The sequence below is a fragment of the Micropterus dolomieu genome, linkage group LG21 (assembly GCF_021292245.1).
Source record: "Micropterus dolomieu isolate WLL.071019.BEF.003 ecotype Adirondacks linkage group LG21, ASM2129224v1, whole genome shotgun sequence".
Lineage (NCBI taxonomy): Eukaryota > Metazoa > Chordata > Actinopteri > Centrarchiformes > Centrarchidae > Micropterus > Micropterus dolomieu.
This window is the reverse complement of record NC_060170.1, coordinates 1,584,328-1,596,767: the sequence shown is the minus strand read 5'-3', so window position 1 is coordinate 1,596,767 and position 12,440 is coordinate 1,584,328. Positions and strand designations below refer to the sequence as shown.

General features: G+C 39.5%; 1 protein-coding gene across 1 annotated transcript; it reads right to left on the bottom strand.

Annotated features, from left to right (window-relative positions):
* Window positions 1–2,590: 2,590 nt before the first annotated feature.
* LOC123961054 (dipeptidyl peptidase 2-like) lies at window positions 2,591–10,797 on the bottom strand. The gene is made up of 7 exons (XM_046036160.1): window positions 10,639–10,797; window positions 10,255–10,381; window positions 10,035–10,174; window positions 7,892–8,055; window positions 3,436–3,571; window positions 3,118–3,199; window positions 2,591–2,868 (listed from the first exon to the last, which is right to left on the bottom strand). Exons 1-7 carry the CDS (start codon window positions 10,723–10,725, stop codon window positions 2,606–2,608), a joined length of 999 nt encoding a protein of 332 aa, XP_045892116.1. The 5' UTR covers window positions 10,726–10,797; the 3' UTR covers window positions 2,591–2,605.
* Window positions 10,798–12,440: the final 1,643 nt, after the last annotated feature.

The window sequence follows — 12,440 nt, the reverse complement described above, 5'->3', positions numbered from 1 at the left end:
GGTCAATGACCTGAAAAGAGCTGGGACCACCGTTTCCAAGGTTACTGTTGGTAATACACTAAGACGTCATGGTTTGAAATCACGCATGGCACGGAAGGTTCCTCTGCTTAAACCAGCACATGTCAAGGCCCGTCTTCAGTTTGCCAATGACCATTTGGATGATCCAGAGGAGTCATGGGAGAAAGTCATGTGGTCAGATGAGACCAAAATAGAAGTTTTTGGTCATAATTCCACTAACCGTGTTTGGAGGAAGAAGAATGATGAGTACCATCCCAAGAACACCATCCCTACTGTGAAGCATGGGGGTGGTAGCATCATGCTTTGGGGGTGTTTTTCTGCACATGGGACAGGGCGACTGCACTGTATTAAGGAGAGGATGACCGGGGCCATGTATTGCGAGATTTTGGGGAACAACCTCCTTCCCTCAGTTAGAGCATTGAAGATGGGTCGAGGCTGGGTCTTCCAACATGACAATGACCCGAAGCACACAGCCAGGATAACCAAGGAGTGGTTCTGTAAGAAGCATAAAGGTTCTGGCGTGGCCTAGCCAGTCTCCAGACCTAAACCCAATAGAGAATCTTTGGAGGGAGCTCAAACTCCGTGTTTCTCAGCGACAGCCCAGAAACGTGACTGATCTAGAGAAGATCTGTGTGGAGGAGTGGGCCAAAATCCCTCCTGCAGTGTGTGCAAACCTGGTGAAAAACTACAGGAAACGTTTGACCTCTGTAATTGCAAACAAAGGCTACTGTACCAAATATTAACATTGATTTTCTCAGGTGTTCAAATACTTATTTGCAGCTGTATCATACAAATAAATAGTTAAAAAAAAAAATCATACATTGTGATTTCTGTCTCTCACAGTGGACATGCACCTACGATGACAATTTCAGACCCCTCCCATGATTTCTAAGTGGGAGAACTTGCAAAATAGCAGGGTGTTCAAATACTCATTTTCCTCACTGTATATTTTTATTTATGTTACAGATGTTTTATTATCTGTGAAGGTAGATTTTTTTTATTATCTTTGAGTAAAAGATATGATAATGAATGCCTACAGCCGTCCCACACATACTTACAGTAATATATGTATGGCGGCAACACTGGAAAATCATCTGTAGTAGATGTTTGAGGTCAGTAGCACCATCAATATTTAGAGTTTAAAAAATATCAATAAATATCAGCTGATACTTGAAAACATTAGATTGAGAACTATGTAGTGTAATTCACTCAAGCTATGATGATGGCTATTAAAGTGTCTCGCAAACAGATGATTTTACATCCAGATTACAAATAGCACACTTATTTTCACAGATCCTGGTTTTCAACTCACGTTTGGTTTTCCAAAAATGATACAAATTGCATGGACACTTTAACAAATAAACACCATATTTTGTATTACATGTAATTCTGCCCCTGACCTTTATGTCGCCACCAGTCTTGGGATGACTAAATTTACTGCCCTTAATCATAGCTTAGGAGTGACTGAAATTATGACAAGAAATATTCCCACAAGGGATCTGAGACAAGAAGTAATGGATGTGTCTCTAAGGAAAATAGGACTTCACAAAATAATCATGTTATCAATCAAGTTAGTTAGGTGAGATTAAAATGCACTCCCAATTAAAGACTCACTTTTCAGTATGTATCAATGTCTACTCACTACTTGCACTGATCTAGACAGGACTACAAATGCAAGTCTGTGTGTAGAGGTTTCTCTAGAACTGCAGAGACCTGAACCTGACGTATCTTATTAAGATGGTTGTCTAATAACTCATCGCTGTATCTCGCCGTTGCTTTAAAGTTTTCTTTCTTGAAAGTCTTTTAGCATGTGCTTCAGAAGAATCATCAGAGTCATAAATACGTCTAACCCTCAGTAACTGACTGCACGGAAGAGTTCTTTTGATATGCTTCAGTATGTTAACTGGTTCCTTCCCCCCCAAAACAACCAAAAACGAAATGCGTTCCAGATCATGACAATTTTATATATTCCTTCACTGAATTTATGAATGCATGAAACTCATTTAAATCATCAGCACTGCCACTCCAAATAAAAATTGTACCTCCAATATATTTTGATGAACTTAGAATAGGGATTGTGATTATAAATAAAATCCAACTCAAACGTCCCCATAAATAAGTTAACATAATTAGGAGCCACTGGTGACCCATAGCTGATCTTGTTTCAAGTCTCCAGGTATTTCGTATAACTTGTTTTTTGAAGCATTCATAGATTTTGTTTAAGATGCTTAAAAGTACTTGCTGAAGTACTAAGTAGATTTAGTTTTTGTGTTCCTGTGTCTGTAGCTCCCTCTTCTGGAATAGACCAGTAGTGCCTATTGTGATAATGCATAAGTAATCCCATCTTTGCGTAACTGAATGTGAAGCAAAACGTCCGTGTGACATTAAACAGTGGCATGGGAGTGCTGTCCTAGTTTCACATCACATTTTTATACAGACATTAATCAGTTACTTATCGAGCAGCATAATCACCTCACAAATACTAAAATTTCTGCAATTTCTCGCACTAACTAATCTAATACTTTATCTAATGTTTTTAAGTGGGATGGCTGAATATAGAGGCTTTTGTTCTGCTTTCACATTAGCTTCAGGATATCTGATGTTGCTCACTCATGGATGGCATTTTAGCATACTTATTTGCACTAAAGCAAATTATCTGTTCATCCTCCATCAGACTGTGTACCTTGACAGGGTTGGCAGGCATGTTGCCCATGAAGTGAGTGCTGTAGGGGTAATCCAACATGGCCATCAGAGTGAAGGCATTCCTCAGCAGGCCGTTCAGCTGGTGGATGTCCTGATCAGATGTTGGAGGCTTACACAGGGAGAACTCTGACTGGATGCGACTGTAATCTGGTAACATCGACAAAAGCGGGCTTACATTTCTTATTCTGTTACTTCATCTCCCTGAAAATGTTTTATTTTCCTTTCAGACTTAAATAGAGCAACACCTCCAAGGACAGGTGAAGGCTTGCATATTGAACAAAAATCTGTGGAATCTGTTTTATACTTCAGAGGTGTCATTCTTTTCTTTCCTTCTTCTCATTTGTGTACATAAATTGAGGCAATCATCTCCTCAAAAAGACCATCGCACAGATGTACCTTGGCGTTCAGCTAATTCCTTCAGCTGATGGAAAGCTCCTCTCACAGCATCTCTGCATTCAGGGGCAACACTCTCAAAATCCTTTGAAAGGGAATCAGAGAGTCATATCCAACCTGCACACGTGTGTAAATTCACAAATTATTCGATATAACAAACCAATTAAATAAACTAAATGTTTCAGCTCTACTTGGAAAATAACTGTTGCCACATATTCGGATATTTTGGAACCTTTGTCAGGTTTGGTTTAGGTAGATTAAGGACAACGGTCTGAATCATAAGGTGGGTGACATCAAAAAGAAGAGCATCCATGAACATACAGCTGTAACATCTCTGAAAAACTGCCTGGAATCTCCCAGCCCTGCGGTGGAGAGTATGGGGGCGCTGGCAGCCAGAGCTCCAGCCACGATGTTTGGATACTTGAGTCTCATGTAGACCGACAGCATCCCACCATAACTGCAGGAAGAGATGAGACAACTGAACAGGAAATACGCAAATAAGACATAATACTAAATGGTAAATTGACTGTAGTACTTGTACAGTGAATTTTTAGTCTTCTGACCACTCAAAGCACTTTGCTCTAGGGATGTCCTGATCACATTTTTTGTCCTCAATCCTGATCAGAGGATTGGGGACAAAAATTGAGTATCAGCATATATAAAGTCCCAATCTGATAATTTATATTATTATATTTATTTATCTTTATATATTTTCTAGATAATACAGTTGCACAGTGCACACTTAAAGTACATTAAAGAACTGTTGCTGTCTTGAGGAAATTTCTCTCTCCTTTTCAAAGTATACTCCAGTGTGTGTTGCTTCGGTGCAGTCTTTGCCTCAGTTACCTGAGTGAACTCACTGTATTCTGCTGGGTGTTTATTTCTTAGGGGCTGTGTCAAATTGGTAGTATTAAACTAGGGCTGCTCAATTATTGCAAAAATCCTAACCACGATTATTTTGGTCCATATTGAGATCACAATCATTTAACACGATTACTCATTGACTTAGGAAACATCATGCATTTATTGAACTTCCGTGTACGCAGGAGTGGAGCGGAGACAACGCGAGACAACTTCTTACGTTACATAACACTAAAATTCAACCGTGGAGTTCTGCCAGGCCATGCAGTTACTAGAAAAAGTATAAATAAGTATATAATATGTAATTTGTTAAACTATGACCAGAGGGAAAATCTGCTAGCTGCTAGGCTAATTTATGCAATGTAAAATTCCATAGTCTTAAGTTATTAATGTTGACTAACAAGTTATAGTAGTTACAGCATTTATAACCCGTTACCTTGGCTCAAGCTGAACATGCCACAGGCTGGCTGAGAGTGAGTTTGGGTGTTTAGGGAGGGACAGGAGCAACGCAGCGCTGGATTTATAACAAGACAAAACAAGAGCAGCAGCTAACAAACCAAGAATCGGGCTTAGGATTGTGCTCAATAAAGCGGATCAGTTTTTAAAAAATGCCTTGATGGGCCCTGATTACAATCTTTGAGATCCAAATTCAGTATCTCAGAAAATTTGAATATTACTTAAGACCAATACACAAAAAGGATTTTTAGAAATGTTGGCCAACTGAAAAGTATGAACATGAAAAGTATGAGCATGTACAGCACTCAATACTTAGTTGGGGCTCCTTTTGTCTGAATTACTGCAGCAATGCGGCGTGGCATGGAGTTGATCAGTCTGTGGCACTGCTCAGGTGTTATGAGAGCCCAGGTTGCTCTGATAGTGGCCTTCAGCTCTTCTGCATTGTTGGGTCTGGCGTATCGCATCTTCCTCTTCACAATATTCCATAGATTTTCTATAGGGTTAAGGTCAGGCCAGTTTGCTGGCCAATTAAGAACAGGGATACCATGTTCCTTAAACCAGGTACTGGTAGCTTTGGCACTGTGTGCAGGTGCCAAGTCCTGTTGGAAAATGAAATCTGCATCTCCTCTCTTCCTCCAGACTCTGGGACCTTGATTTCCAAAGGAAATGCAAAATTTACTTTCATCAGAGAACATAACTCTGGACCACTCAGCAGCAGTCCAGTCCTTTTTGTCTTTAGCCCAGGCGAGACGCTTCTGACGCTGTGTCTTGTTCAAGAGTGGCTTGACACAAGGAATGCGACAGCTGAAACCCATGTCTTGCATACGTCTGTGCGTGGTGGTTCTTGAAGCACTGACTCCAGCTGCAGTCCACTCTTTATTAATCTCCCACACATTTTTGAATGCGTTTTGTTTCACAATCCTCTCCAGGGTGCGGTTATCCCTATTGCTTGTACACTTTTTTCTACCACATCTTTTCCTTCCCTTCGCCTCCCTATTAATGTGCTTGGACACAGAGCTCTGTGAACAGCCAGCCTCTTTAGCAATGACCTTTTGTGTCTTGCCCTCCTTGTGCAAGGTGTCACGGTCGTCTTTTGGACAGCTGTCAAGTCAGCAGTCTTCCCCATGATTGTGTAGCCTACAGAACTAGACTGAGAGACCATTTAAAGGCCTTTGCAGGTGTTGAGTTAATTAGCTGATTAGAGTGTGGCACCAGGTGTCTTCAATATTGAACCTTTTCACAATATTCTAATTTTCTGAGATACAGATTTTGGGGTTTTCATTAGTTGTCAGTTATAATCATCAATATTAAAAGGAATGAACACTTGAAATATATCAGTCTGTGTGGAATGAATGTATACATTATACAAGTTTCACTTTTTGAATGGAATTACTGAAATAAATCAACAAATTAACTATTCTAATTATATGACCAGCACCTGTATATATCAGCAGTTGAAAAATATAAGTTATTGATGAATGAAATGATTGTATTGCACTTTTAAGACGGTCCCTAACTCCACCTACAGTAACAGTCACGTTTGACATACATTCAGTCCTTAGTACTGCAAACTGCATCGTCCTCTTTGGTGATCTTCAGGTGATCAAAAGCCTGCCTAAATTAGCTCTCTTACTGGGAGAAATTGAGGCTTTGACAGGGAACTGTTGAAGGTAACAGCTGCTAAACTAACTTCACCCTGATTTCTATTCATCTCTTTTCTTTTCGAAGGACACATCGCTTCAGCTGCACTTGTCGGTGTCTTCCACAGAATTTTAGTATCGGTTCTTGTGACACCCATAGTCTGGATTTAGATGAACTGACGAATACCTTTTCCTCAACTTTAACCCAATATCTGAAAGAAAAGGGAAACTTGTCATTGTGCCATTTCATACTAGTACAAAGTATGAAAAAGGCTCAGATCACCTTCTGAAACCCGACACTGCAGCTCTCGTTAGTTCTAGTATCTGAATTCCAACCTCAAATCTACATGGATGAGTTTGAAGGATTACAGAATGCTTAAAGTGGAGAATAGTTGCAGTTTCAAGTTTGACTTGACGGCTTTCTTTGCAAAGTTGTGTAGGATCACTTGCGGCCTACAGGTGATTAAGTTTGTAGAAACTAGAGCTGAAATGATTAGTGGATTGTTAAACAATTTGTTGATTCACGGAAAATTATTCAGCAACTATTTTAATAATCAAAACATAATCTGTGCTTCCAGCTTCTCAAATGTGAAGCGTTGCTATTTTTTAGACGTTTAAATGTCAACTTGACATATTATCAACCTAAATATTAATTGATTAATACTAAAAATCCTCATTAGTTGCAACTCTAGTAGATTGCCATGCTTTCATAAAATAGTTACCCGGATAGGTATAGCTAGCTAAAACACTTTCCATTTGGCATCCTATTGGCTATTCACAGTTTGATGCTCCAAGTAATGATCTGCTGCAGAGAAGAACAGGGAGATAACACGTGAGGAGAACAGTGGTCTGTACTACGAAGAGAGTTCAGCCTACTCAGAGTTAACTCGGGTTTATCAGGCAAACTCAGGATTGACAAAGTCTGATTGCCTACACTGGAGTTAAACAGTACTACAACTACGTGAATAAGACATCGGTTAGTTGAGTCGGTGTTAACTTAATTGGAGTTGGTGCGCGTTCGCATAAAAGGGACATGTTCAGAAGAAAACACCCGAGTGATTTTTGATCTTTTGTGACTTTACTTTCAGGGAATTTCTGACTTTGTTATTGTAAATTTGACACTTTCATCTAGGATTTTTTTCCTGTATTTATCAACCCCCAACCTGGCTCCGTATTTTTAGACACAAAATAATCAATCAATAGTCAATATGTGAAAAAACTGGAGAATTCAATTATAGCCTACAGATGAGCTACATCTAAGAAACTGTTCCATTAATTAAGATCTCCTCTGTACATTCAAAGAGGCTGCAGGGCTCGTATGAACATAAATAACTTAATTTCAGCTGCAATCGCAGTGGAACAAATCAGCACGAAATCTAAACATATTTTATAAAGTGGTGTGTATTAATAGTCTACTTCTCATCATTGACACCGAGTACAGATGTGGTGTGTAGTCCACGTGCACGGTAACCTCGAGTTAACCACGAACAAAACCTGCTTGGAGCAGTTTAGAGATGCAGCGTAAATTGCCATGGCAACAGACCTCGGTTAACACCTATCCACCTTTCGTAGTACGTACGTATGTACTTTCATACAACGAGCCCTGCAGCCTCTTTGATTGTAGAGAGGAGATCTTAATTAACAGAACAGTTTCGTAGTACGGGTGAATCGGGAAGTTACACCAGACGTCACGTTACTCCTGAAGTTACCTGGATAAGACAGTTACCTCGCTTTGTAGTACAGGCCACAGGGAGACAAGACAGGAGGGGAACAGGGAGGCAAAAGAAGGATAACTGAAACTGAATAATGTCAGTCAGTACCTGCCACCAAACACGATGACAGGACAGTCTGTGGCTGCCAGTTGCTGTTTCAGCGCCGTAATCATAACAGCGTAGTCGGCGAGGGCCTGCTCCACTGTCAGCAGGCTGATCTGAGGGATGTTGAAGGACTCTTTGCCAAAGGGCAAAGATCTGCCATAGTACCTCTGAAAGAAAGAGAAGACGACGACAAAGGTGTTCAAGCGTAATAAATTTTTCAAAACAAATGCAGGCAGGCTCACAGCTGCAGTATGGCTCAGCTCCAGTCATGAACATCATGCACCCATATTAAGGAAGTGATCCAAATTCCTCCATTGTCATCAGTATTATGTGACTGTCAGGTCACTAGAATGTATTTCTTGTGCAGGTACTTTTAAATTTAATAATCAAACATTTAAAAATAAAGTCTTTGCAACTCTGGAATTAAATATGACAAATGTAACAACCAAACTCTAAACCAGTATTGTATTTCTTATTGAGCATTATATGTTACTATTACATACAGTATTTAAGAGAGTACATGGAATAAGACTGCATTAGCAAAAAGGTCTGGTGACATTCTAACAAACACACTACAGGTCAAGTTTTAGAACACCCCCATTTTTTTCCAGTTTGTATGTTAATATAAGTGGTTCAATTAAGTGAAAAACCTTAAATGATACAAAAGTAAGCAGCAAACTGCCAAAGTTAAAAACAACATTTACGTCACCAGAGAGACATTTTCAGATGAAGAAAATTAACAATTAAACACAAGGAGTTTTGTTCATTATTTCACTGTAGGATCTGAGGGTGTGTTAACAGGCTGTTCCAAGGTTTTTAATGTTGAAAACTGTTTTTGCATCAATTCAATGCAATCAAGGCTTCATTTACTTCCACCGCAAAATAACCAAAGACACAAATAAGCAGAGGAAAAAAAAAAAAAAAAAAAAAAAGAGGCAATATAGAAACCACACTTACAACCAGTTAAAAATGAGAAAAGTCGACTCAACCTTGGCGTTGTGTGTACCACACTGAGCATGGACAAAAAAGAAAGAAAGGAGTTGCAAGATTCCAATGAAGGAGTGTTCGAATAGTAGATAAATAACCTTGATATTTCAGGCTGACCTGCAGACACAGGGTACAACAGTGTCAGCTTGTACTATCCGTCACCATCTGAATGAAATGAGAGGACCCTGCTGCTGACACAAACATAAAACAGCCACACTTACCTAAGGAAGTCAAAAGCCTTCTAGGAGAATGTCCTGTGGACAGATGAGACTAAAAGAGTTTTTTGGTAAAGCAAATCATTCTTCTGTTTTCAGAAAATGAAGTGAGGCCTTCAAAGAAAAGACCATGGTCCCTATAGTCAAACATGGTGGAGGTTCACTGATGTTTTGGGGTTGCTTTGCTGCTTCAGGCACTGGATGTCTGAAGACTACCAAAGCATTCTGGGGTGCAATGTAGGGCCCAGTGTCAGAAAGCTAGGTCTCCGTCTGAGGTCATGGGTCTTACAGCAGGACAATGACCCAAATCATACTTCAAAAGCACCCCAAAATGGTTTAAGACAAAGCACTGGAGAGTTCTGGAGGCCAGCAATGAGTCCAAATCTAAATCCCATAGAACTCATATGGAGATATCTCAGAACAGCAGTTGGGAGAAGGAACTCATCAAATCTTAAAGACCTGGAGCAGTTGGCAAAAGAAGAGTGGTCCAAAATTCCAAAAACTCATAATGGTTACAGGAGGCAATTGATTTCAGTTATTTTTTCTAAGAGTGTGCTACCAGATATTAAGTTGAGGGTCCCAATCATTTTGTCCAGTCCATTTTCACAGTTCTGTGTGGAATGTCTCAGATTAGGCTTTTTTCATTGTGTTATTTTAATGAAAACAAAATAAATGAGGCTACCAAAGCATTTGTACTTACAACTATTTTCTCTCACACACACACAGTTTTATAGTAGTGTCTGGTTTTCATGTTCAACTCACTGGAAGTGAAAATCAGCTGATAGAAGGAGTCAAACTTTAACCATCAATTTCCTATTTTCCTTTGTCACATGATCTGCAAATTCTATACACACCTACTTTTGATCAACAACTGTTTAGTCAAAAATGAAACTAATGTCTGCATTGGCTGCACTGTTTTATGATGTGTACCACTGCTTTCTTACATGTTCAGCAAATATGACTAAAGCTGCCTGCTGTGCAGCTAACTCTGTGATGAAACCAGAGTTGAGTGCAAACTCCCAGATGTCTCCCTCATTACCAGTGTAGAAGAAAATAGGACCATCGCCCTTCTTCCAGTACTTATCTAAAAAAAAGAGGGAAAGAGAACGCAGTGAGTCAGTTGCTCATATATTCATTACATTTAAAGCGGGAGAGTGGTTTCACCTATGATCAGGTAACGCTGATTGAATGTCCCGTTCCCCATGCTGTTAAAGTTGAAGTGGTCCAGAGTCTGACTGAAATACTTCTCTGTGAACTGGGGTTCTGTCTTGAATCCATGATGTTTTCTTGGCTATAAAAATAAATGTTAAGTACAGCTTATTAAATTATTCGTCATTCATAGTTTTATTTGAATTGACTAACGTTAAAAGCATCGCTATTCGTTGGTCACTTTATATAAAAAATGTATTAGATACTAATATAAGACATTTGTTAAGTCACTTTCTGTCTGGAGTGTTGGCAACCCTGACCGACAATAACAACAAGTAGGCGAGAGCACGAAAACAGAACAGAGAAGCAAACAGCAAGCATTATAAACTTAAACGTTACCTGAACATAGCTGTGTGGCAGGGCATTCAGCCCCTCAACAGAACACAGGAATACTGTTACCATAAAAAAAGGTACTACCTTCCTCATGTTGTCGGACGTCGTTACTAAAACCACTACACAGTAAGATTGATTTTCCTAAGAGTCACATGATATGGTCACGTGCAAGCAGTGCCGGTGTCCGCGAAAAGGCGGGGTTTGGACGTTTAGCCCCGCCCACATCTAGTACGTCACCCGTGCTTCCTTCAGGAATAGTGGGAACTTCGTCAATGGAGGATATTTTTGGTCATTATGTAAATTAAAGGGGCTAACTTATATGTACTTTTTCAATGAAATTGCTTCTTAATAAATCATTTTTACTGCCCTATTGTCAATGGACTGTAGCTTCACTTAGAAATGAAGCACAGGCCTGTTTTCTCTGTTGCTTGGAACAGCCACTATTCTGTTTAATGTGTTTACTTTACCTATTACCAAATTACAAAATGGATACTGCTTAAATTGAAAGCTTAAATAGATGTCTTGCATGTAGAATTAGATTCATGAACCAACACTATGGATTTTCATGGGTTTCTCAACAGCTTCAGTGATGTTGATAGGTTTTAAATGTTGTGAGTCTCCAGGTCCCACAGGTGTTCATGTGAGTGGCACCAAGTCTCTAAAATGTTTCTGGTGGCACCCAGCAAGAGCTTCCAGTCATGTTTTCTCCTGTTTGGTGGGCATGTTAGAGGTGTTTCCCAATCAGCTGTGACAAGTTTTTAAACTATATTTGCATATATTTTCTAATTTAATAAGTAGGTGTAGGACATTTAACAGAAAAGACCAAGTAAGTTGGTTGTTGGGGTGGATGGAGGGCCAGAAACCGGACTTTCAACCAGGAGACCAGTGTTTGTTTCCCATGTGAAACAAAATATCAACGTTTGTTATTTAAGTTACATAGGTTACGTAAAATGCACAAGTTACCCAAGTAACAACTTAAGTTGACCCTTCGCTAAGCCACACCCCGAATGCACAACTGGCCAATCACAGCGCAGTATAGGACTCGCTCTAACTGAGGTCCGACACTTTCATGGCGACGCTCCATTGACTCTAATGTAAAAGAAGTCGTTTTCTAGCGTTCTTTTGCTGTGTTTTTCCAAGATATAGTCAAATGCTGTTCCTGGGGCACTTGTAATAGTTACAGTCGCTATCCAGAGAGGTTGAAAGGAGAAATACGATTTCCTTTCCAAAACCTAAAACAAATCCAGAAAAAAGTTGGCTGTGGATTGTTCCTAATGTAATGTTAGTTAGCTAACGCTAGCTAACTACTGAATGTAATGTTATATAACCCATACTTTTCTACTTTTTAATGATTGTAATAGTGAATATAGACATACCCAGCTTTACAGGAACAGTGTTGATCCTTAATATCATTGTCCTCTTTCTCAATATTCAATAATAAAACTGGGGTTCACTTTTACTCTGTGATCTTTTATTTTTTTCAAGTCACTTTGAGTCAGTTTGACAGATTGAATACAACCTTCAAGTGCACAATGCAACTGCAAAATTGATGAGTTCGCTTTATCCAAATATTCGACAATATTTCTCCAGGGAGTGCAGTAATTGTGATAGCACAGTGCTAGAAGTCTGACAGTTCCGACAGTTTGTCGGGCTTAGCAACAGTAACTAAGGGGGGTGTGGCTAAGCGAAGGGTCAATTATGTAAGTTAACTGTCGTACTTAACATAGTTATTTTAACCCTAACCATGATCTTTTCCTAACCCTAAGTACTTTTTGTGCCTAAACCTAACCAAATTGCAATGTTTCACA